General features: G+C 34.2%; 1 protein-coding gene and 1 pseudogene across 1 annotated transcript; one reads left to right on the top strand and one right to left on the bottom strand.

Moving 5' to 3' along the window:
* The first annotated feature begins 1,676 nt into the window (after positions 1 to 1,676).
* LOC120121576 (ADP-ribosylation factor-like protein 8a) lies at positions 1,677 to 3,700 on the top strand. The gene is made up of 6 exons (XM_039140897.1): positions 1,677 to 1,813; positions 2,571 to 2,652; positions 2,765 to 2,797; positions 2,891 to 3,012; positions 3,129 to 3,290; positions 3,396 to 3,700. The coding sequence occupies exons 1-6, from the start codon at positions 1,776 to 1,778 to the stop codon at positions 3,511 to 3,513; spliced, it is 555 nt and encodes a 184-aa protein (XP_038996828.1). The 5' UTR covers positions 1,677 to 1,775; the 3' UTR covers positions 3,514 to 3,700.
* A 150-nt stretch (positions 3,701 to 3,850) lies between these two features.
* On the bottom strand, positions 3,851 to 6,676 carry LOC120121627 (annotated as a pseudogene).
* Between the last annotated feature and the right edge of the window lie 20,817 nt (positions 6,677 to 27,493).

Here is a 27,493-nt window from a genome sequence, read left to right as displayed (position 1 = left end):
TAAAGAAATAAGAGATATAAAGGATAATAATATAAGAGTATGATAAATACGTAAATGATGACATGTGTATATAAGTAAATGTTTTATAAAAGAATATATGAGAAGATATGAAGTGTATATAAATATATATGTGTGTGTGTATTATGCATGTATATAATATGTTAGTAAAAATTGTTCATGCGTGATCACGTATTAGAGTTCTATTATATGTTTTATGCCTCACTAAGTCATAGACTTAGCGTGTGAGTTTTTCACACGCATGTTATAGAAAGTGAATATAGAAATTGAGAAGAGCAAGACATGTCAGCATATTCCTTACAAAGTTCAGATCAGAAAATAAATGTTTGATATGTATTTTATTCTTTTAGATGTAGTTAGCATGTAATATAAACGATTTGAATTGTATATGCTCTGATAAGTGTGAAAACTTTTATTTTGAAATAATATGAAATTTTCTTTAATGGGGTTTTTTCATTATTTTGAACAAGTAAAGGTTTAAAAGTTGATGTGACACCTCGGACTCGGATCCGGGTCGGATACGGGTTGGGGTGTTACAATCGACATATTGAAATCGCCAGGCTCAATCCGAGAGATTGTTGGTACTAGTTTACTGGGAATTGTATTGATCCGACCTGTGGTTTTCGACGTCTTGTGAGCTCGTATTCTTTTTAATAAGTTCATGTTGATTATGAGACTGATATATCGTGAACGAATTGGATTTTTTTACATGTTTTGGAAATTTTACAGTTGAATTGTATTGAATTATAGCTTTAGAAGACAATTTTGCATGCACGCAACTCGAAAGGCATCATGACAGGGTATTATATTTGGAGCAGCTACTTGACCCTATCATGATACCCTTCGAGTTGCGAAAGAAACTAAGAGGTGAATGCGTTGTTTGAGATTTCATTATATTTGATCATCTGTTGGAAAATCTTCAAACTACAAGGATTAAACAAAGAAATTATTATATTCCATTTATAAAAAATAATTTCAGGTTTGTCGGTGACTTTCAACAATGATACTTAGTTCATCTTAGTAGTATTTGTCAACTCTGCATTTTTAACCCTATTTTTTCTCACAAGCATTTCATCGAACATCTATGCTTCACCTGAGATGACTTGTATCTAACATTACACATTGAATCGTTGATGGTCCCGATAGTCCCTTGGTCGAGTCTTCTCTCAATTGACCCTTATTCAAGTCAACACCTCCACATAATTCACAGTTAGATTAGAATTTCCCATACATCTATGACTGAAAAGTTACGCTGGAAATGAGAAGAGAGAAGCGAAAAAGGAAATTCGAGATCGAAAAGGAATTTGGGGTTTAGAATGAAATTAAGGATTGTGTTGCAAGTTTTAAAAGTTGGGGACCTAAATGCAAGCGCCTGAAAAGTTCAGTGACCATATTGCAAACGTACTAACAATAGTGTAACGGCATCAAACGGTCGGTTACGTCGGGGACCATATTGCAAATGATCGGTTATTTTAGGGATCATGTTGCAAATATACTAAATATTGGTGGACTGTATTACAAGTTTTAAAAGTTGAGAGACCTAAATAAAAATTTTAGAAAAATTCAGTGACCATTAGTATACTTTACCCTTTTATTTATTCATTTACCTATATGTTTGTGTATATTATTTATGAGGAGAAAGAAAAGGCAGGGGCTGAGATCTTTGGCCTCCTTTCATCTCTCCTTAGTAATTGACTAAAAAGCTCTTTGCTTTTTTAGCTTGGGATCTTTGCTTCTGTTTCTCTTTGAATTTCCATATGGGTTTGTGGGAAGCTTTTCTCAATTGGCTTCGAAGGTATGATATTTTCTTTTTGATTTCTTGCAATGTCACCCTTTTTATCTCTATTGAATCAAGAATTATGTTTTAGATGGAGTTGGGTTTTATGTATTTAAGCTAAAACTTCAATCTTTTCTATCCTTTTGGCTTTGAGTTTGATATTGGGCTAGACTAGAATTAGTGAATTTTCTAGCTTTTGCTTGATACTGCTGTCAAATTTCTTCTTCAGGGTTAAAAATGTTACATATCTTAGTCATTGCAATTTTAATGAGTGAATGGTCTTATTTTTTTTTATTTCTGCATTAAGGTGGTGTAGATTATGATTATATCACTTTGCAGATATGGAGACCTTTGTTAAAAATTAGATGATTTCTATGATGAAATTCAATCATAGCCTTAGGGGAAGTAGTATTCCTTATTGTTGTGAAGTGAATGCACTAACTTCACCGTTTTATGTCTTTCACTGGCTTCAGAAAGTTGTAGTTTAGTTATATGATTCATCCAAGTTGATTTCGTGTCCATATATCTTTGGGATTCTAGTTTCAGTTGAAAATGCTGTTTCGATTTTACAAGGCTTAAGGAATGGTTTATGTTTATCGAGTTTTTTTATCTGATGGGAAGCTTTTCTTTTTATCAAAACTGGAGTCCACATACTTTTCAGACGGTGCCATATGACTTATTATTGAAATATATCGTTGGAGCAATCTTAAACGAATGGTACAAAGTTCGATCTTCATAGTATTGATGTTCACTTTTCATATATGTTGTTTTGCAGCCTGTTTTTCAAGCAGGAAATGGAGCTATCTTTGATAGGACTTCAGAATGCTGGAAAAACCTCATTAGTAAATGTTGTTGCAGTAAGTAAAAATGCCGTCGCAGCTTACAAAGGGTCCATTACTAGTGATCTACCACATGCTTTTATCTTATTTTGTGAGTTAACTTTAAGTTGATTTTTTGTTTTTTCCCCAGACAGGTGGATATAGTGAAGATATGATACCTACGGTGAGTCATAAGTGGATTTGTATTAATTTGTGAACTCAATGCAATGCTTTTTTTAGTCCTTTTCTTTCTGCAATCGTAATGGCTTCTTTTCAGGTTGGGTTCAACATGAGGAAAGTGACAAAAGGAAATGTTACGATAAAGTTATGGGATCTTGGAGGCCAACCTAGGTTTCGTAGCATGTGGGAACGATACTGTCGTGCAGTTTCTGCGATTGTGTAAGAAGCTACTTCTTCGTTTTCATACGAGTTATGGGATCTGTTCTTCCTTGCGGTTAGATGAATTGCATGCATTGGTTTGTATATGTATTAGAATAAACATGGTTTTCTTACAGTTATGTGGTTGATGCTGCTGATCCTGATAACCTGAGCATCTCAAAAAGTGAGCTTCATGATTTGTTGAGCAAATCGTCACTTAGTGGCATCCCCCTTCTGGTGCTGGGCAACAAAATCGACAAGCCAGGAGCTCTGTCTAAACAGGCTTTAACTGAAGAAATGTAAGAGAGACATTCATTTGATTCGCTTGATTAACTGAATTACAGTATTTCTGCTTTGCTTAAAAAGTAAAAACTTTCTCATAAAACGGAATATTTCTTGTGCAGGGGACTCGAGTCAATTACTGATAGAGAAGTTTGCTGCTTCATGATATCTTGCAAGAACTCAACCAACATTGACTCAGTTATTGATTGGCTTGTAAAGCATTCGAAATCCAAGAGCTGAAAAAAGGGTTTCCTGTGTTTAATCTTTTTGTGATGGATCTGTGTTTTATAATTCGAGTTCTGAAAGGGATCAAATTTGTGTTTGAGAATTTCAGCTTTAACTTGATATTGTTTAATTACTGTATTCTCGTCTTGCACTGTACATTGGATCATCACATTTGTAATTTAAGTAGGATTTTTTATCCCTATTAAACTGACTCCAACCCCAACAGTAACACTACATTGCTAGAACACCAACTAGCAAAGCTTCTCATCGAATGTTTTTATCCTCTTTGTGTATACAAATTTTAAATAATGTTGTTTAAGTATTGTATTTAAAGATTTATGCAAGTATAAAGGTAAAACTTATTTACCTTATTTCGAGGCACTAAATCAAATTACAATTCGCCTACGAAGATTATGTCGACTACCAATGCAACAAAGATGCTTCCATGGCAATCATAAATTAAGGTTCATGACATGAACCTGATGCATAGAAAATCAAATGAACCTCTGCCCAACATGTAAATTGCAGTAAACGGTCCTCTAACCAAATCACACCGATGAGGTTGCATCATCTTCTCCGCTGTCCTGGTTAGCTCAGACTAAAGAGGTACTTATCAGTTGCAAGCTCATTTAAATTCTCTATCAGCCGTAATTCCACTCGGGATAGATTAATCTTTTTCCTCCTTTCTTCCGGTATCATGTCAATTGTGCATTCTCCGAAGCCGCGCCTTACAAACCTGTAAAATCAGAAGTGGGGTGTTCAATGTCTACCAGTATGTATTGGTACAGTTCTACATGCAGTAACCTGAGCATAAATAATGACTGAAATTAATTGAATGGTTGAAATGAAGTTTATTTCATAAGATAATACAAACCAGTCAGCAGTACGAGTTGTTAGCAGGAAAAGCATATCCAATCCGAGAGAGGTTGCCTTCTTCTCGATATAATCTGCACATAGTTAATAGATATAAAAATTAAATTATTAGGAATATGATAAGATTGGTAGACCACAAACAAATGACATCAAAGTGGTCACAGAAACAAAAAGCAGTCAGATCGGGTTGAGCATCATTCTATGGTTAGACAGTGGGAACTGAACTTATCGACAAATGTTTTATAAACAATCTAGCAGCCAAAATGAATGCCCTGTTGGAGTGTGCCTTCCTAAAATTATTTTTTTAGGAAGTGTAAATATGCTTCCAATAGATTTGAAGTGACAAGTTCTTGCATGACATCTGTTTCAGCTACACCATGATAAGTAGCGGAGCATGATCGAGTGTAATATGCCATAGACAATGAAGTTAGAGATGTTTGGAAACATACCAAGCAATTTATCTCCTTGTCCTTGTCCTCGACATTCAGGAGAAACTGCAATACAAGCAACTTCTCCACATTTGTCCTGGAAGAAAGGAAATAGAGCAGCACAAGCAATGATTTGGCCTTCTCTTTCCGTAACAACAAATGAATCTAGGGCTTTAAGTAGCTGTGCAAAAAGAAAAGACACAAGAATTTAATATTCAGTTGTTTTCTCCAATTCAAAAGAATAAAGGCATTTCCACCCCTTCCATTTTGTTTGTTTAGTGAGATCTGAAACAAAAACTAATATTACCAAATCTGATCTTTGCAACTAAAACACCGAAGAACTGGTAGATATACAAGCATGCAAAGTATGACCAAACTTTTTTTCTTATTATTCCAACAAGCACATCGCTGAAAATTATATGCATAAATGAGATATTTTGGTCAAACAAAAGTAATAAAGAGGCAATATAGACCTCTTCATCACTCCTGCGAACCAATGTACCAGACTCTTCTAAAGGTTGTATGATTTGCTTGATTCCAGCAAGATCTGTCACCATAGCCATCCTGGCCCCTTCATATAGATCACTGAAAAACAGGCAATGTCTAGGTCAGCATACTAAATACAAGATAGCTTAATCACTTGCTAAGTCTAGCAATGGCAGATCATATAAACTTAAGAAATATCAGCCATATGAAGTTACTCTGAGGTCCGTCATCTAGGAAAAAGGATATTGGAACAATGAATCCTCTGGTTTGTCCGTTTTCAAATGTTACGAAATTGATCAATGCATGATGCATGGCCCAACAATTAAATAAGAAAAGCATTCTCTCAAAACCATGAAAGTAAGAAAAGGAAATTGTTATGGTGATAGAAGGTTCGCTGAAGTATCACTAAATTCAAATAAAATGTACTTGTAATTAATTAGTAGCATGTAAAATATATTTAGGTTTAACACTCCACCTGACTGGCAGAGCCCACTGAAACATCGGAATAGGCCACGAGTCATGTAAAGATTGATTACTCTCAAAGCAAACACAGATACCTTAGGAATTAACCATGTTTTGTAATATATGCCTATCAACAATTATCTACTTTCCCATAAGGCTAACCGACAGTTAACTGTATAGCTAGCCACCATCGTCCCCATCCCGTCTCTTTTGAACAGTTCCAACAATAAGACCCCACCAATAGTGCCATCTAACAAATGAACTCTTTGTACACCACCCTTACGATAAAGCAGAAAATATAATTGGCATATTGTTTTGACGTAGGAAAGAATATAAATAAACTAAAGCTCAAACAAGCTATTGAACTTACTCTGCAGACAAAGGCTGCAGCAGCCAACTCCAAACTCGACTTAGCCGCTCCTGACCTCCAATGGCAAAGCCCTGTTCTCCAGACCATAGTCCATTGCCATTATAAAAACCAACACCAAAGGAAGGATTACGTGTACTGTGAAGAGCCTTCCCATTTTGTGAAGAGTGAACAATTGAAGTATCATCATGTCCAACAGTATTGAGATCTTCTTCATCAACATCTTTGACATATTTAGCAACTATCTCACTTTGCTTGTCCCGTTGGCGGATTAACATATCTGCTTCTTGGAGAGGCAAGAAATTAATAAGGCGTCCATTCTCATCCAAAATTGGGCCATCTATAATGCAAATAAGCTTATCTGCTCGAAGAGCTAATGCACAAGCTGTGGCAACTTCATACGTGCTGAAATTCAGAAAAGACATAAAGCATTAACAGTCAGGTTTTAAATCATTGGGAAGAAAAATAAAACTTCTACGCTAGTCCAAGATGAACCATAAAGTCTCAAGCGGCACCTTGGTTTCCCATGAATGACCTATATGCCATGGGTCATAGGTCCACCCCCCCCCCTTCTTGCGGAAACTCAATTTCCACAGTTCTGCCTCGTCAGGCACTTTGAGACACTCCCCAACTCTATGAGCCCTCCAGGGCTCTTGGAGAAGTCAGGGAGACAACACCCCAACCAAGGACAATACTTGATGTAGATGTCTCAACTCGGTGTATTTTCACAGAGGCACTCAGCAGACAACACTTAACAAACTAAATTAAGAAACGGATTCCGTATATGCTATTATTTTCTTTAAAAGATTATTTATTTTTACAAAAATATCACGTTATGAACCTTTTTTTTCTTCGCAAGAATGAATAAATTATAAATAGTAAAAGACAGGTTTAAGAGACCAAACATTAATTTTCCACTTCTTAAAATACTAATTTTCTTCTAAGTTGGAGAGATATTTGGGAGTGCCTCCTCATGAATCAAATGGCTTATCTAATCCCCGTATAGGGCCGACAGTCTAAGCCGAAAAATTGACGTCGGTCCACCCTGAGACCATTTCATTATTGCTATTCACTCGGTATATCCAGCAGCGTATACAAACCAATACACATGTTTAGCTCAATACATTATATATAGGGGTCAGAATAGGCCAGGCCGACCTACAGGGGCTTACGACCTGGTCTACATAAAGTCTGGTCTGACCTGGTTTATTTAATAAAAAGGCTAGGCTCGGGTTTTTTTAAAAGCCTATTAAATTAAATAGACCATGTTTAGGCTTATTAAAAAGCTTTATAAATCTGATAGGTCGACCTATATATATGTATATATACTTGTCATAATGGTGTCTACTTTGTAAAATGTGTCTAAGTTAGAGTGACTTAATAGGGACTTTACTCTAAAATTAGTGACTAAATTAAAAATATTTGGCTAAACTATAGGGTCTAGAAGGTAATTAATCCTAAATCTAATATATAACCCTAAAACTAAACTAACCCCCTCTCCCCAGTTTCTTTCTCTCTTCAATCTCTCCCCCTCCAATTATCTCTCACAAGTGGGCCCCCTACCATTGCTTGTAACACTCATAACCCGTAGAATTATACCTATTTTTTCTTAAAATGATAAATGATATTATAAAAACATCATATCATATGAATTATACTTCATTATAACAAATTTAAGATAAAATATTTTTTTAGGAATAGTGAACAGTGAGAGTATCGGTACCCCTGTAACATTCTGGAAATTTTTAAGCGTGAGTATTGTTCATTACTATTCACTGCTACAGGAACCACTACAGTAATTTCCGAAAATACATATAAATTCATCAAAATTTAACCTTTCATTAATATAAAGTTACCATTTTGTTTCCAAATTTGTTCAACAAAACAAATAGAATATTATTAATTACTTGCCACTATCTAAATCAAATTTCATCATAGGATGTCTTACTGATATTGAGATCCTCGATGCTTGATGTCACTTTGAACTCTTTAATCCACTACTGGCTTTTTACCTACACGTGAAAATCATCACACGCTAAGTATAAACTTAGTGAGGCAATTAAAACAATAAACAGTGCAATATAATTCATGCATGAATTTCAATGTCCAAATCAAAATGCCATAAAATCATATTACCAATATATCCAATATTCTACAATGATCACAATGATATAAAATTTCTTATCATTTATCCTATAAGCTCGTAAGCTTATTTTACCAATATACCTACCATTTATTACATAAGCTCGTAAGCTTATTTTACCAATATACTTACCATTTCCATAAGCTCATAAGCTTATTTTACCAATATACATACCATTAAATCCCATAAGCTCGTAAGCTTATTTTACCAATATACTTACCATTTATTCCATAAGATCATAAGCTTATTTTACCAATATACTTACCATTTAATCCCATAAGCTCGTAAGCTTATTTTACCAATACACTTGCCATTATTCCATAACCATATACCATAGACAATAGCCCAATATAACACCCTGAGGACCCTGGGTATTCGAGTAATATTTGCACCGTAGTCCTACGCATAAGGTCGTGCCCCCACCATATACACCAAAGTGTATTACACATAAGGTCATGCCCACCATATACACCGAAGTGTATTACACATAAGGTCGTGTCCACCAAATACACCGAAGTGTATTACACATAAGGTCATGCCCACCATATACACCGAAGTGTATTACACATAAGGTTGTGCCCACCATATACACCGAAGTGTATTATAAACCTGCAGCTGCTATACTCTATGGCATGCCAACTATACCCTGTCCCTCAATGACTTACTTGGGCATATAGTGTATTTTATTTGATCCATCCATGGCAAAGTATATTATCATAATTTAGTATTGGGCAGTTCATACCCGAAAACATTCATAGTAAAATATCACATTTTCCAAAATCAATGCATTATAATTTCATACTCTGACATATCAATGTCATGTCAATTTATAAAAATGATATAAAATCATGTTGATATAAACAAGGTCGACTTGTCGCAAGTCTTCCTGATGATGTATAAAACATCCATGTATAATTTCATGCATGTATGGCACTCACCTTGACACTTTAAAATTTTCCAAAATATGTGTCTCACTATGTTCCACAATAAACCCTTTTTGTACTTGACTTGCTTCAATCGCAAATCAATCACGATCTGTATAAATCAAAAATTCATGTTAATACATATGTTAGTATTGTACTAACATAAATACATCCCATAATAACTCCATAATATATTTGAAACTCATTATCTATCAAAATACTTAACTCTTAATAATTCCTTTAACATTGGAACCAACTTTTCCAATTTACACAAAATGGCCCTTCATCATTTTATCACTTAAATTCTTAATACCAATAATTTTAGTATTGAAATTATTATCATTCAAATGCTTTTACAAAAACATAATTACCTTTAAGTACCCCAACTATGCAAATATTGTACTTGAATCACAAACCTTTTCAAACTTCCAAAATAGTCATATTTCACATCTAACACTCATTTCAATTCCAAAACAACATTTTCCAGCATAGTACATCAATTATATAACACTTACATAACAACCCATCAATTTTCCAAAATTACCGAATTGATCTCCCAACTTTTCAAAATTTATGAAATGGTCCCCATTTTTTATAAGGCTTGTAGAATACTTCCTTCATCATTTCCAACCCATATAAAAATTTTTCATAATTTTTCTCACTCAAACAATCCATGGCCGAAACTTTAAAGGACAAGTTTTTAGAAAGATTAAACATATTATAATCATCATACATGTTTGAATATGAATCTACTACCTCACAAGCATCCATATTCATCATCAATTTCGTGATCCTTTATATGAACACAAACCCTTAGATTTGGGATCTTTGAAATCTAGCGAGATTATAATGCAATATTGGTACCAAAAGATAGTGTTTTCGCATATAACAATTTCTCTTTTACGGCATACTCGAAATCCATATGAAATTGCTTAAAAATGAATTGAAGCTTTCTCTCACCTTTGAAGAACACACACGGCAGCTTGGAGAAGAAGATGAGCAAGTGAAATGAAATGTTGGGTGCATTTCATATTAATTTACATTATATTCCACTTAAATGAATAAAATATTCATTTAATTGGGATAATCGAATCACCCTTAATGAATCTTCTTATTCAACATAAAACCATAAAAACTCATCCTTATCATCTTTCAAAGTCAAAGATGAATTAATTTGACTTTGATTTATGAAAATGCCCATGAAATTTTTAAAACTGTGTTTTAGTCACTAAATTCTACTATTTCGGTTAAATCTGAAAAATTGCACATTTCCAAACCAAATTTCTCTGATCTAAAATATTAAAATAATATTTCCAACCATTTTATAACATTCTTCAATTTTTTTTGAAATCCCAATTCGATCGGAATTACTGATTCCTTACTGGCTTTAACCCTTTCTAATTTTTCTTTACTATAATTCCAAATCCAAAAAATATGATTTCTATAAAACCCCACTCTCAAGAGTAAACTATCTATTTAATGGAATAAAATTCTTTTTAGGAAATTATCACTTAATTCCTCAAATTTTTCCCAATTTCTACTTTGACCATCAAACTTTCAAAACTTTCATTTTGGTCATTATCTAAATTTTTGGGGTATTACATTGTTTCATTCTTTTTTAGTTATATATCCATTACAAACAAAGAGAAATAGAAAACAAAAGTGGAGTATGGACACAGTATGGGCGGCAGCAGCATTTGATGGTGTGCTAGTGCAGACGTTGGGAACAACAAGGTATGGTGCTGACCTTGGGTATTATGCAGACATGTATGGGGGACAAAAATTGGTGTTTACAATACTTATATTATTTTTTGGGTACCAATATATATGTGTCCAACTAAATTAATGTTAGATTAAAAATTAAGCCAAATTATATATTAAGGGCTTGTTTTGCCTATTATAGAAGATGTGTTATTTGTTTTTTGGTAAAAATAACTATCAAAGTAATATTAAAGGTTTAATGTGAAGCAGACTTTTAAAAAGGCTATCAGGTCAGGCCAGACTTTTAAAAAGGCCAGGCCGAGCCAAAAATAAAAGCCTTTGATAGGCTATAGGCCAGGCTTAGGCCTAAAAAATTTATCGTAGGCCAGTCTCAGGCCTTTTAAGCCTGGTTTGGCCTATTCCGACCCCTAATTATATGGTTCAATCATTGAATAAAGTATTATTTCTTTTAGACTGTAAGTTATGTAAGTGTGTATATTATCACTTATTAAAAAATATAAACAAATATTATCGCATATAATCGTAAAAAAGTTTAATTACATGATATTAATTATAGGATAAATTATATATGTAATTCACCCTATAATTCATTCCCTATAATTCATTAGCAATTTTAACTTGAATGATAAAAAACGAATTAAAGTAATAATTGGATGATTAAATATATAATTTATGTTATAAAAATATTTTTAACTCGCGTGATACATCCTCAGACGCAATTCATTTCAAATTATAAAAATATATGGATAATGTAAAAAAAATAACCACCAAATTTATAAACTAAATGAAACTTCATCGCTATATTTGAATTATGTAAATGGATTCATAAAGTTGAAGAAACAGATCAATGGAATTGAATCTTAATTAGAGAGATTGAAATACCTTGAGAATGGAATCCAAGCAAGGACTGGCGACAATTTCGGGTGACAAGAGCAAAACGAAGGTGTTCCCTCGGTGCAAATAAACATAGGACTGAGCCTCCCTCAACGCTTCCACGCTCTGTTTTAAAAACCGGACCGGTTCAACCGGGAACCGTTGCTTAGTCCGGTTCAATCTAAACCGGTTGAACCGCTATTAGTGAACCGGCCAGAACCGCTGAACCGTTCGAACCGGACCGGCTGAAAACAGGGAAAAACCGGAATTTTTGTTTTTTTTTTAAAAAATTAAACCAAACAACGTCGTTTGTTAAATGAGCCAAGTCGAACTCGAGTATTGCTAAGCTCGACTCGAACTTGAAAACTTTAAAAGTAAGCTCAACTCAACTCAAACTCACAAGCTAAAAATTATCAAGTTCAACTCAAACTCGAAATATAATATTGAAACTTGAACTCAAAATGGCTTGAACTCAAAAAAAATTTAGAAGCTCGATTGAAGCCTAAAATTCGAGCTTTATTGAAGTGAAAGAATAGTTCACTCAATGCTCACCAAAAGGCTCCATGATTTTGAATGTCAAATTACCTCTATTATTTATAGAAGTTAGTTGTGATGCGCTTCTATGTTTCTTAGCAATGTGAGATTGTTTTATTTTCATATTTTTACTCTTTAGACTTTTGGGATGCTTGTAACCCCCTAGACCCGGCCTATGCGTTTCGACTAAGTCTAGTGGATCACATACATGATTCTTAAAGACATTTTCTGAAACCGTTATTCAATCATTGTAAAATCACATTATAAATAACATGATATTATACTATCAAAACCCAACTTGTAAATATAATACCAATAAGTATTAAATTAATTTAAAACAGGTCTTCAAAATCAAAATCACAATAAACAGAATAGTAATAGTAAAAGTGTCATCATCTTAAAATACGATACTTTAAAATAAGGTCCATGTCACCAAAATAATGTCAACTAGCAAGATAAAACATTACAATCAGATATACTTCAAGAGATATGTTGATCCTCCAAGTGCTCGAACCGATGTATCTAACCAACAGTATCTGAAAGGGGGAAAACATTTTCGAAAGGTGAGCTAGGCTCAGTGTGTCCCAACATTACCATAAAATCACCATATGTACCTTAAACAAATCATAGTCCAGTAAATCTCACAAATTCGTAAAAGAGTTTAACTTTTGAAATCATAGTTTAAACCCTTTTCTGGTACACCATCAGTAGTTTCCAAAATTATTTTCCATATAGCTTACTTTATGCACATAGCAAAAAGAAAGCCGACTTAAGGATAGGCTATGAAGCTTGTATCCTTAAGCCCAAGTCAATAAGTCCATATAGCTTACCCTAAGCACACAGCAAAGGAAAGCCGACCTAATGAAACATCTTGGGGCCCTCAAGAGTCACATTAGGCCCGTTTATTAGCTTGACCAGAGCTATACAATTGTAGTTCAATCCATCCCAAAATCAATATCCATATACCAGTCATCAAAGTCCATAAATCATCAACAATAAATCGGTGTACCAACAATAATAAACCATAGATTTCAATGTACCATATTTCAAAACATATAAAACCATTATGTAGTAAACAGGAACACACCTCGATAATGGGTTCAGATAGTAGATCTATTGATTGCTGGTTTCACCACGCTCTGTTACAGTTTTCGAACGGGTGAATACTGGTATACGTGGTTTAACAGATCTAGAAGAGTTGGGTCGAGCTGTCGAACGATCCGGAGAGTCTCTTGTACCTTCAAACAATAATAATCTATCAGTCTCAAATCTTACTTAATTGTTCAAAGCTAGACTTCTTAAGTATATAAGCATTTTCTAGGTTCGACTATCAATTTGGGGTATTTCGAGTCTGAATTTGGCCAAACGGATCGCGGAATCGGAATCAGGATGTCGATAAACATAAAGTACGACTTTTCAAAAATTCAAATTCTTTGTCAAAGTCAAAGTCAACCACTTTGACCGTCGATTTAGAGACTTTCGAGTTCGAATTTAGTGAAACGGACCCTAAAAACGGATTCGAGACGTCGAAAACTGTCAGGATAGGTATTTTCGGAAAAGATTAACGATCGTTTAATAGCCGGTCAAAGTCGGTCAAAGTTCTGGTCAAATGAGTCAAACATTTGAAAATTCCCAAAATGTCACTTTTTTTAAATAATTCCCAGAGTGTCACCTTTTACAAAATAATTCCCAATATGTTTCCTTTTTCGAAATATTTCCCATAATGTCATTTTTCAAAATAATTCCCAAAATGTCACCTTTATCGAAATATTTCTCAGAATATCACCTAACAATAATTATTTACCAATCTAGCCATCTTCTTAAAATATTTACTAAACTAACACCCAAACCGGTCAACCACTGTTTTGAAGCTCTCCGGTGTCCTAAAAATCCTGAACAAATCGGTTCAAAAAACGGTGGAGAGCTTTTCAACAAAGAAACGACCGCTTTTCGTCGGCGACGACGGAGAAACGGTGAACACTGGTGGACTCGGAACGATGCAAGGAACACGATGGTGCGGGAGGTGTCGAAAACAGATCAACGATCGGAGATGAATTTATGATTTTCTCGGCGGTGGTGCTAAAAAAACGTCGAGACTTTGACTCGAAATTCACGGCGTTTGGCAGCGTTTCGCTATAATTGGTTTACTGGGCTTTGTTCACGAGTCGAAGATGAACACGATGGTGGTTTCAATTTGACGGTCAGAGGTCGGACGGTGTCGGAATCGGGCTTCAAAGCAGAGGTGCGGGAGGAGAATTTTATGAGTTGGTTTTTGTGTTTTCACGCAGAAACCAATTCGTTTCATTTAATAGAAAAGGTTACCGACACTTTTTTTTGGGTAAATTCAGGGTTTTGTCCCTGAATTTCTTCAACTCTAAAACATGATACAAGTTTTGAAAACTTTCAATTTAGTCCCAAAATTTCACCAATTTACAAAATTATAATTTTTTTCTTTTCATTTTTTTCAGGGTTGTTACAATTCTCCCCCTCTACAAGAAATTTCATCCTCGAAATTTACCTTATGAGAATAGTTGAGGAAACTAAACCTCCATTGACTCCAACGTCTCCCAAGTAGCTTCTGAGGGACCTCGATTACTCAATTGAACTTTGACTATTGGAATACGTCTATTCTGAAGAACTCGCTCATCTCTTTCTAAGATTTGAATGGGCTCCTCCTCATATGACAAATCAGGTCTCAGCTCTACTTCCTCAACCTGAATGATGTGACCTGGATCTGGACGGTATCGCCTCAACATTGATACATGAAAGACATCATGAATACGACTGAGCTCAGGAGGCAACTCAAGCTGATATGCAATGGGTCCTACCCTCTTCAAGATACGAAATGGTCCAATAAATCTTGGACTCAATTTACCCTTACGCCTGAATCTCAATACTTTCTTCCAAGGTGAAACTTTTAAAAAGACCTGATCTCCAACCTCAAACTGTATATCTTTCCTTCTCTGATCTGCATAAGACTTCTGCCTATCAAATGCCTCTTTCAGACAGTCACGGATCAATCTGACTGTATCCTCCGTCTCTCGCACTAACTCAGGTCCCAAAGTCTTCCTATCATGCAACTCAGTCCAACAAATTGGGGTGCGACATCTACGCCCATAGAGTGTTTCATAGGGTGCCATACGAATGCTGGTATGGTAACTGTTATTGTAAGCAAATTCAGCCAAAGGCAAAAAGTTCTCCCAGTTACCATGAAAATCCATTACACAACTCCGTAACATATCATCCAGAATCTGAATCACTCTCTCAGATTGACCATCAGTTTGTGGATGAAAGGATGTGCTATAATCCAATCTTGTTCCCAAAGTCGTATGTAGCACCTTCCAAAATCTCGAAGTAAATCTCGGATCTCGATCAGAAATAATAGACACTGGAACACCATGTAATCGGACAATCTCTGAAATATACAATCTCGCCAGCTTGTCTAAAGTATATTTTACCCACACAGGAATGAAGTGAGCTGACTTTGTAAGTCTATCAACAATCACCCAAACTGAATCCTTTTTCGAATGAGTCATAGGTAAACCAGTAACAAAATCCATAGTAATACGCTCTCATTTCTATTCAGGAATCTTGATAGGTTGTAACAAACCTGATGGATGTTGATGTTCTGCCTTAACTTGCTGACAAGTCAAACACCTAGCCACAAAATTCAAGATGTCCTTCTTCATGCCGACCCAATGATACCTCTCTCTCAAATTCCGATACATCTTATCTCCACCGGGGTGCATAGCATATGGACTACTATGAGCCTCCGTAAGGATAGTCTGCCTCAACTCAGCATCATCCGGCACACAATACCGACCTTTGAAGCATAAAACTTCATCCTGATCAAGGGCGTAATCTGAGCTTGTCCCTTGCTCTACTTTCTCAAAGATGGAGAGCAAGGAGCTATCAAGGGGCTGCTTAGCTTTGATCTCATCAACCAATGTTGGCTTAACTTGCAATTTTGCTAACAGAGTTCCATCGTCATATAAATTCATCCTGGCCATTAAAGACCTCAACTCCGATACCGTCTTTCGACTCAAAGCATCCGCTACAATGTTACCTTTACCAGGGTGATAATCAATCACGCAATCATAATCCTTTAGAAGCTCTAGCCAGCGTCGCTGTCTCAAATTAAGCTCCTTCTGGGTCAAAAGATACTTTAAAATCTTATGATCCGTGAAAATGTAACATTTCACTCCATAAAGATAGTGTCTCCAAATCTTCAAGGCAAAAATCACTGCTGCTAACTCCAAATCGTGAGTAGGATAATTATACTCGCAGCTGACGGGATGCATAAGCCACCACCTTACCTTCCTGCATTAGAACACAACCAAGTACTGAATGTGACGCATCACTATACATTGTAAAATCCTTCCCGGACTTTGGTTGAATCAACACAGGTGCTTGAGTCAAAACCGCCTTTAATTTCTCAAAGCTCTCCTGTTGTGCCTCGCCCCAGTCAAACGGCACATTCTTCCTTAACAATTTTGTCAAAGGAGAAGCAATGATCGAGAAGTCCTCAACAAAACGTCGATAATAACCAGCCAAGCCCAAGAAACTGCGGATCTCAGATACGTTCTTAGGTTGTTTCCAATTCATAATAGCCTCTATCTTGTTGGGATCAACCTGAACACCTCGCGCAGAAATAATATGCCCTAGAAACGACACTTCTTGAAGCCAAAACTCACACTTGCTTAGTTTGGCATAAAGACGATGCTCTCTCAAAGTCCGTAGAACGATCTTCAAATGCTCGTCATGCTCAGCCTCTGTACAAGAATAGATCAGAATATCATCAATGAAGACCACCACAAATTGATCCAAATATGGTCGGAACACCCGATTCATCAAATCCGTGAATGTTGCAGGAGCATTCGTCAAACAAAAGGCATCACCAAGAATTCATAATGACCATATCTAGTGCGAATGGCCGTTTTTACAACATCAGATCCTTTAACTTTCAATTAATAATACCCCGAACGAAGATCAATCTTAAAGAATACAGTAGCTTCTCGCAGTTGATCAAATAAGTCATCAATCCTGGGTAGTGGGTATTTATTCTTTATCGTCATCTTGTTCAATTTCCGATAGTCAATACATAATCTTAGTGACCCATCCTTCTTTTTCACGAATAGAACTGGAGCTCCCCATGGTGAAGTACTATGTCGGATAAATCCTCGATCGAATAATTCTTGCAATTGGACCTTCAACTCCTTAAGTTCCTTTGGAGCCATACGATAAGGTGCCATCGAAATAGGTGAAGATCCTGGATAAGTCTCAATCTCGAACTCTACCTCTCTATCAGGAGGTAACCCAAGCAACTTCTCCGGAAAAACATCCGAAAACTCGCTAACTGTACGAATCTCCTCGATCGTGGACAATGCACCTTTGGTGTTCAAAATACATGCAATGAAAGTCTCATATTCCTTCCGGATCATACGATCAATTTCTATCGCTGAAACTATATTGGAGAGATAGCCGCGACGTTCACCAATTAACACAATGGTCCGGCCATCAGAAGTTTTCAGAGTATCTCTCTTGTACTCGCAATCCAGATTTACTTTGTATTTAGTCAACCAATCCATCCCAAGAATTAGATCGAACTCCTATAAAGAAAGCTCCATAAGATCAGCGAGAAAAAATTTCTCCCTGAACCTCAAGAGGACAACGCCGAAATACTTTATTCACTAATACCGCTTGTCCTACTAGACTCGTAACTATAATAGTATTTTCAGTGTTCTCAATCGGAATCTGAAGGTTTCGAGATACCGAGCTCGATACATAGGAGTGAGTGGAGCCATTGTCTAGTAATGCAAAGTATGAGATATAATAAATAGTAAATGTACATTCAATAACCTCAGGTTCATCTCTGTCATCCCGACGTCTAGTGGCATAAACCAAAGCTGGCTGTCTAGCCTCAGAAGCTGTTGGCCCTCAATTTTGCTGAGGTCGGGCTCTACTGTCTGTCCTGAACGCTGATCCTCGAGTCTTTCCTTGACTACGATCTCTAATTGTGGTCTGTACTGTAATCTGAGAACGCACAGGAGTTTGAGTAGCGGTCTACTCAAACGAAGATAGCTGAGGACAATCCCTCCGATAATGACCACTAGATCCACACTGATAGCAAAGACTCATCTTCTTATGACACTCTCCTGTGTTCTGTTTACCACAATACTCACAAAGGAGTCCATGATAATACAATGAGGAACCGTCTCGACTGCCAACTAACGGTGAGGATGCTGCAGGCCTAAAACGTGTATTGCTTCTCTAAGGGGCCAAAATATGAGTCCTCTTCCCAGACTGTGCTGATGACTCAATATTAGTCGCTCCTATGATCGATGTAGTCATGTCGATACCTGCGGCAGAAGGCAGATTCGTTGGGGTCGTAGGAGCAGGATCACCTAACGGAGGTGGGGGATCTACTCGTATCTCATCGTTCGGGTCTGTAAATCTAGCCACTCGACCTCGTCCACGGCTAGTTTGACGACCACGTCTAGCACTAATTTTGATGGATCTCAAGTTTACTCTAGAAGATGAAACTTAGGGTTAGATAAGCACTTGGAGTCTCGAACACAGTTAAAACTCTTAATAATTTTGTGACATGGCCTTAGTAACCTGTTTTGTAAAATATTTCAAAACCGTATTTTTAATGTGGACTCATACACAGTCCGAGGGTTAAAAACCAAAAGCTCTGATACCAATAAATGTAACCCCCTAGACCCGGCCTATGCGTTTCGACTAAGTCTAGTGGATCACATACATGATTCTTAAAGACATTTTCTGAAACCGTTATTCAATCATTGTAAAATCACATTATAAATGACATTATATTATACTATCAAAACCCAACTTGTAAATATAATACCAATAAGTAATAAATTAATTTAAAACAGGTCTTCAAAATCAAAATCACAATAAACCGAATAGTAATAGTAAAAGTGTTATCATCTTAAAATACGATACTTTAAAATAAGGTCCATGTCACCAAAATAATGTCAACTAGCAAGATAAAACATTACAATCAGATATATTTCAAGAGATATGTTGATCCTCCAAGTGCTCGAACCGATGTATCTAACCAACAGTATCTGAAAGGGGGAAAAACATTTTCGAAAGGTGAGCTAGGCTCAGTGTGTCCCAACATTACCATAAAATCACCATATGTACCTTAAACAAATCATAGTCCAGTAAATCTCACAAATTCGTAAAAGAGTTTAACTTTTGAAAATCATAGTTTAAACCCTTTTCTGGTACACCATCAGTAGTTTCCAAAATTATTTTCCATATAGCTTACTTTATGCACATAGCAAAAAGAAAGCCGACTTAAGTATAGGCTATGAAACTTGTATCCTTAAGCCCAAGTCAATAAGTCCATATAGCTTACCCTAAGCACACAGCAAAGGAAAGCCGACCTAATAAAACATCTTGGGGCCCTCAAGAGTCACATTAGGCCCGTTTATTAGCTTGATCAGAGCTATACAATTGTAGTTCAATCCATACCAAAATCAATATCCATATACCAGTCATCAAAGTCCATAAATCATCAACAATAAATCAGTGTACCAACAATAATAAACCATAGATTTCAATGTACTATATTTCAAAACATATAAAACCATTATGTAGTAAATAGGAACACACCTCGATAATGGGTTCAGATTGTAGATCTACTGATTGTTGGTTTCACCACGCTCTGTTATAGTTTTTTGAACGGGTGAATACTGATATACGTGGTTTAATAGATCTAGAAGAGTTGGGTCGAGCTGTCGAACGATCCGGAGAGTCTCTTATACCTTCAAACAATAATAATCTATCAGTCCCAAATCTTACTTAATTGTTCAAAGCTAGACTTCTTAAGTATATAAGCATTTTCTGGGTTCGACAATCAATTTGGGGTATTTCGAGTCTGAATTTGGCAAAACGAATTGCGGAATCGGAATCAGGACATCGATAAACATAAAGTATGACTTTTCAAAAATTCAAATTCTTTGTCAAAGTCAAAGTCAACCACTTTGACCGTCGATTTAGAGACTTTCGAGTTCGAATTTGGTGAAACGGTCAGGATAGGTATTTTCGAAAAAGATTAACGATCGTTTAATAGCCGGTCAAAGCTGGTCAAAGTTCTGGTCAAAGGAGGTCAACAAATTGTCAAACATTTGAAAATTCTCAAAATGTCACTTCTTAAAAATAATTCCCAGAGTGTCACCTTTTACGAAATAATTCCCAATATGTTACCTTTTCAAAATATTTCCCATAATATCACCTTTTTTCAAAATAATATCAAAATGTCACCTTTATCGAAATATTTCCCAGAATATCACCTAACAATAATTATTTACCAATCTAGCCATCTTCTTAAAATATTTACTAAACTAACACCCAAACCGATCAACCACTGTTTTGAAGCTCCCCGGTGTCCTAAAAATTCTCGAAAAATTTCCAAAAATTATTTTAAGCGATTTTGAGGTATTTACAAAGCTCGGTTCAAAATTTTGAACGGTGGAGAGCTCGATTTCAATAAATCCGAAACTTTGACCGCTTCACCCCTCCACTCGTCGTCGACGACGGAGAAACGGTGAACTCCGGTGGACTCAGAACGATGCAAGGAACATGATGGTGCGGGAGGTGTCGAAAACGGATCAACGATCGGAGATGAATTTATGATTTTCTCGGCGGTGGTGCTAAAAAAACGTCGAGACTTTGACTCGAAATTCACGGCGTTTGGCAGCGTTTCACTATAATTGGTTTACTGGGCTTTGTTCACGAGTCGAAGATGAACACGATGGTGGTTTCAATTTGACGGTCGGAGGTCGGACGGTGTCGGAATCGGGCTTCAAAGCAGAGGTGCGGGAGGAGAATTTTATGAGTTGGTTTCTGTGTTTTCACGCAGAAACTAATTCGTTGCATTTAATAGAAAAGGTTGCCGATACTTTTTTTGGGTAAATTTAGGGCTTGGTCCCTGAATTTTTTTCAACTCTAAAACATGATACAAGTTTTTAAAACTTTCAATTTAGTCTCAAAATTTCACCAATTTACAAAATTATAATTTTTTTCTTTTCTTTTTTTTTCAGGGTTGTTACAATACTCTTCTATGTTTCTTAGCCATGTGAGATTGTTTTTAAAAAAAAAATAAACCAAACAATATCATTTTGTTATGATTTTTTTAACCCCAAATTTATTTTTTAATTATAGTTATATAATTATATTTATTATTTAATATGTTTTACCTTAAATATTATGTTGTAGTTAATTTGAATCATTTTGTTTCACTTGATATTATGGTTTTTAACTTATATATGTTATGATTTGCTTTGAATATGACTTGTGATATAAAAAATTATTTTTTTATTAAATATTTTTTATATTTTTATTTAATTTTTTAAATAATTATGACGTCGTCCAGTTCTTCCGATCGGTCGGACCGATTCGACCGGTTGAACCAGTAAACCGATAGCATGACCGGTTCGTTAACCGGTCCAATTCTAAAAACCATGCTTCCACGAACCTCATGTCTTCCTCAGCCGCATCATCGAACTTCCCCAAGCCGCCATTGATGATTTTCACTTAACCATTAGTGACCGATCTTGCTCCCATTTTCTTCCTCGCCACTTTCCCTTGCAAATCCTGGTTAAACACGCCCTTTTTAAAGCTCATGAAACTGCCCAAACTTCATTTATAGCTGCATGAACTGAAAATTACCGCTTGATTTTGTAGGGAGCTCCATGCTCGATGAGGATTCGCTTTAACGGCAGTCGCCATATCTGTACCAGTTCTGGAACCTTAAGGCTTTCTTCAGGGGGAAAAATAAAAACGCAGAAAACGCGGCCAAACGGTGAAGAGGTGTCTACTGGAGAACGAAAGAGAAGGCTTCAACCAAATTAAAAATAATAATAATAATAATAATAAAGGACAAAAACAAAAACAAAAACAAGGAGGAGGTAACTGACCCGGGGAATCTAGGCACACTTGTTCGGACAACAGAGATAATAATGATAATGGTGGCCCCCATGGCTGCTCTTCTATTCGTAATTTCATCAGCTTAATTTTTAGAGTTTTATTATTGGGTAAAAAAATTATATACACCTAGTTTATATCTTCATGATTCTGGGGATTTTATAAAGTTGGTTTGAAATAAGGTTTTTCTTTTTACTATTCGAAGAATAAAATATTTTATCAATAAAAAAACGATATATGCATGATTTAGTGTAAGTATATATTTGAAACATGATGAGAACTGACATCGGAATATCCAATCTTCGAGGTTTCATGGCTTCAAGCCAGGCTTTCTAAAAATAATTTTAAATAAAAAGTTTTATTAATTGTTTAAAAATATAAAAAATATTAAAATAAACTTTTAATTACAATTAAGGGATCAAATGAATTATTATTCATTAATTATTAATATTTATTTTATATTTTTTAAAATTAATATTAGAAAGAATATTTTAAATAAAGAGCTAATATTTTTTAGCTTTACATTCTTTTTCGGTAGAATATAATAATTATTTTATATTTTTTTTTAAAATTAATATTAGAAAGAACATTTTAAATAAAGATGTGATATTTTAATAATTAATAAATAATAATTCATTTGATCCCTTAATTGTAATTAAAAGTTTATTTTAATATTTTTTATATTTTTAAACAATTAATTTTAAAAGTCAATAAATTTTTCAAATATAAATGAAATTTATAATTTTTTAAATTATAAAATATTTCTTATAATCATAATCATCATCATCATTTTATAAAAAAATACTTGTTATAAAACTTTTATAAAATTATTCATATTTTAAATTACTTACCCTCAAAGTTTTCATATACTAGATTACACGTATTGTGTTTTCATGCAAAAATTAAAATTTATCGAGTTATAAAATAATTTACAATATAATATTTAAAGATTTTAACGTAGACAGTTGTTTTCACAACAAAAAAAGTAAATAAATAAAGTTAAATTTTTTACATAAATATCATCATAATAGAATTTAATTACATATTAGACACCATTTTAAAAATATTTACAATATTGACACCCGATTTTTACACGTGGCTGAAAAGTGCATCCCTAAAAACGCGTCTTACGTCCACATAAACAAACCTCAGTAAAGCGCCTCCCCGGGGACGCATCTTTGTGCCACCTCAACAAAAAGGTGTTAATTAGGGAAATATTGGTTAAAGGGTGTTAATTAGGAAAATATTGGTCAAAGGGTTTTAATTAAGGAAATATTGGGCAAAGGTTGTTATATCACACATATTAGGTTTATAAGGTGTTAATTAGATCAAATCGCCATTATGCCCATCTAGGGATGGCAAACGGGTACAGTTTCGTGGATTCCGCACCGCATCCGCTCCAATTGGAGTAGGGATGGGTATAATTTTAGCGGGTAGTGGGCGGGTGTGGATTTATAAAGTGGTACCCGTCGTGGGTGGTGGGCGGGTAATGGGTTTGAGACATTACCCGCCCCGCATCCGCCCGCCCCACATCCGCCCACCTAGCTAAATATCTATTAAATTTTGGACCATTATAAATTTAGGTGTAATTTTAGAGACTAATTAATAAATTTTAATATTGTATAATATATAACATATAATTTATTCAAATATTAAGGATATTTAGTCTCTAATTAGGAAAATATTCGGCTCTTTGATTAAACCCATAATCCCACTAACCACGTCACTTTTCATGTTCTTTAGCCCATGCTGTCCATCCAAACACAAATTAGTTGTACTATAAGCATTAACATCAAAAGCAGCAGTTTACATGTTCTTTAGCCCCTTAAAACACATATTAGGCGCACTATGAGCATTAACATCGAAAGCAACACAACAATCCATTTCTACGACTACATGCTCCCTACAATCTGTCTCCATAACATTCGTAGAGCTTCTCCTCTGACAAATTGAAGCATGCGCTGCTACCCCATCACGAACTGTTTGGGAACCAACTCCAACATCCCATTAGTTTGCTGTCAGGCGGGTCTAGATGGGTATGTCGCTAGTGGATAGTGGGTGTGGGGATGAATTTAAAAATATACTCGCGTGGGCGGGTGTGGATTTGAAAATTTGTACCCATCATAGGTGGTGGGCGGGTGGTGAATTAAAAAATATTAGGTGAGTATGGAAATGGGAAAGGAGTATCCGCACCTGACTCGTCCGTTTGCCATCCCTATGCCCATCGTCACCTCGACAATAGGCCTAAATCAATCAAAAAATAGTAATTTTTATTTAAAAAATTTTACTAACAAACGAACAAAATAGTCAAATCTAAGGGGCAAGCAGTCACCAAATAGGGTATTATTCCCTATTCCGTCAGAAGTCACAAGTCCAAGCTTCGCAAGCAACATGCATGACCAAGAGCAGTATAAAATCGGAAGCTTTTCGAAAAGAAAAAAAAAACTATTCAAAAAGAAAAAAAAAAGAAAGGGATTTTTACCTGCTGGTGATATCCACGGGACGACGTCGGAGTCAAGAGGAAACCATCATATAAAAAGGTAGTCATTTTGTTAGGTTTTTTAAGGTTTCGAAAAGGGAAAGTGGTAGGGATAAAAGGGTGATAATCGACCCTCGTCGGCGTTGATTTGAGATCTCTCGGCCGAAAAGAAAAAAATAGAAAAAAGATAGAATGGAATGAGAGAAAGAAAGCGACGAGGTGGGGAAATGAGGGATTATGGTTTATTTTGAGATAAAATAGGGTATATAATTAGGCTAAAATGATATCGTTTTGGCATACCCTCACCAGTGTTTTTATAAGTTTAAGTGGAAAATTGCATTTTGGTCACTCTGTGTTTGTAAGTTTCCGTTATAGTCACGGATATAAATTGTAAAATTCCGCTCTCCATGTTTAAACGTTGTTGTGTTTGCATTTTAGTCACCGTGCTTTAATTATCACTTAAGGTTTAATTTCAAAGTGGCTTGATTAATTTGGACATGGTTCTATTTTAGTCCTCATTATATTGTACGGGTACCTCCGGATTAATTCATAGTTTCACCTATTAATTCGATACTAATTTTGTTGTAGTCCCCTGGTTCATCCCAAAATTAGCCTTGTTTTATTTGCAATTCAAATCCCTTAATATTGTTTCATATGTATTTTAATCCTTTTTTGTGTATAAAAATGAAATATCAGCGTTAAAATACCCCTTTCGACCCCCTTAAACTATTGTGATTTGATATAATCCATCTACAGATTTTATAAATTTTATATATGTTTTTCCTTGTTTTTTTAGTTCTTTTTATTTATTTATTCTCTTTTGAAGATTTTTTTGTAAATATTCATATTAACCAAATTTTGTGTAGATTCCTTTATTTTATCCGAATTTTATTTAATATCATTCGTTGTTCGATTAATCTAAGGAAGACCTCCAAATATCTAGATTGCCCTTCTAAGCGATTATTCGAATAAAATTATTCTGATATTGTTAATTGTTATTTATTAAGTTAATTAAATGTATTTTAAATAATTCTTTGCTAATTAGCATGAAATTGTATCCCTAATATTTAAATTATATGCTCATTTTTATATAATATAAATATTCAGTTTTATTTCTTATCGTGACCCTTTTATTTCTATCGTTTAGTTTTTTTTTGCCTAATCTGTTTTTTAACGTTTGATTTTTTATTTATTTTGCCTTCATTTTTATTTATTTTTTATTATCATTATGTTTTATTTTATATAGTCATTTTATTCATTTGTTGCGTTTAATAGTTTTATTCTCTGTATATATTGCTTATTATTAACATACTCATATTCCATGCATTTATTATTTCGTCCTTTTGAAGGTTTAAAGGCAATGTTGCCTTACGTAATGGATTACGTAATGGATTAACGAAATTTTGTTCAACATAATTAAATTTCAATTTTTATTAATTCACGTAATAAAAGAACATCTTTCTTTAATTTAAATTTCGAAGAATAAAATTCACTCCTCTTAAAAAATCATAGAAATAGAAAGGATTGTAATTTAAAATTTGAATTTAAGTGTGTATAATTCCATCGTTTTAGATATCGTATAATAGAGGGTATCAATTTTGGATGTTGTGGGGGGTGTGAATCATTCTCCATGTATAATCGACTCTCGAATCCTAAAAATGAATTTCTAGTGACACGTAAACCAATTTTTGTCTTTTAAATGATTTTCCTTAGAATTGTTTTAAGAGACATTTTTAGGTATTCGACCTACATAACCCAAAGGTCAATGACGACTCCAAATTCCAAATTTCAAATTAAACCGAAATCTAAATTTAAAAAAATAAAGTTATAATTATTTTTAAATTAATTAATTTATTTAGAAAAGTTATAACAATATACATTATGTTGTAAATTTAAAATATAACATTTAAATTATATTTACATTTATTAATATTATGATATATAAAATATATCAATTTAAACTATAATAAAAAATACTTTAAGATAATTCATTAATAATATTTTATATATGAAATATTTTATTAATAAAAAAATATATTATCAATACCTTTTAACACGCGGACATAAAATTAATATGAAATAATAATTTAAACACTTGTTTTGACAAAAAAATATCACCAAAAAATTAAATAAATTATTAAGTAATAAATTATTTTTAAGGATGATTGTAATAAATTATTAAAATAAAATATAAATACATAATTGAGCGGAGCTCATGTATTACTAAAGATAAAATTATAACTTACTTTTAAAGGTAAAGTTGAAACTAAAAAAGTTAAAAAGTTTAATTTTTAGGTTTGATTTAAAATCACCGTTTGCTCTGTAATTTATTTTTGATATTTTATTCGTTTTACATTAATTTTCAAGTCAGTTTATTTTTTATATTTTTAAACAATTAATTTTAAAAATCAATAAATTTTTCAAAAATATATGAAATTTATAATTTTTTAAATTATAAAATATTTCTCATCATAATCATCATTTTGTAAAAAAAATACTAGTTATAAAACTTTTATAAAATTATTTATATTTTAAATTACTTACCCTTAAAGTTTTCATATACTAGATTACACGTATTGCGTTATTTCATGCAAAAATCAAAATTTGTCGAGTTATAAAATAATTTGCAATAGAATATTTAAAGATTTTAACGTAGAAAGTTTTTTTCACAACAATAAATAAATAAATAAAGTTGATGTTTTTACATAAATATCACCCTAATAGAATTTAATTACATAATTGGTACCA

The sequence above is a fragment of the Hibiscus syriacus genome, unplaced genomic scaffold, assembly GCF_006381635.1.
Source record: "Hibiscus syriacus cultivar Baekdansim isolate YM2019G1 unplaced genomic scaffold, ASM638163v2 tig00110377_pilon, whole genome shotgun sequence".
Classification (NCBI taxonomy): Eukaryota; Viridiplantae; Streptophyta; class Magnoliopsida; order Malvales; family Malvaceae; genus Hibiscus; species Hibiscus syriacus.
Note: the sequence above shows the minus strand (reverse complement) of the source record. Positions and strands in the feature narration are given on the sequence as shown.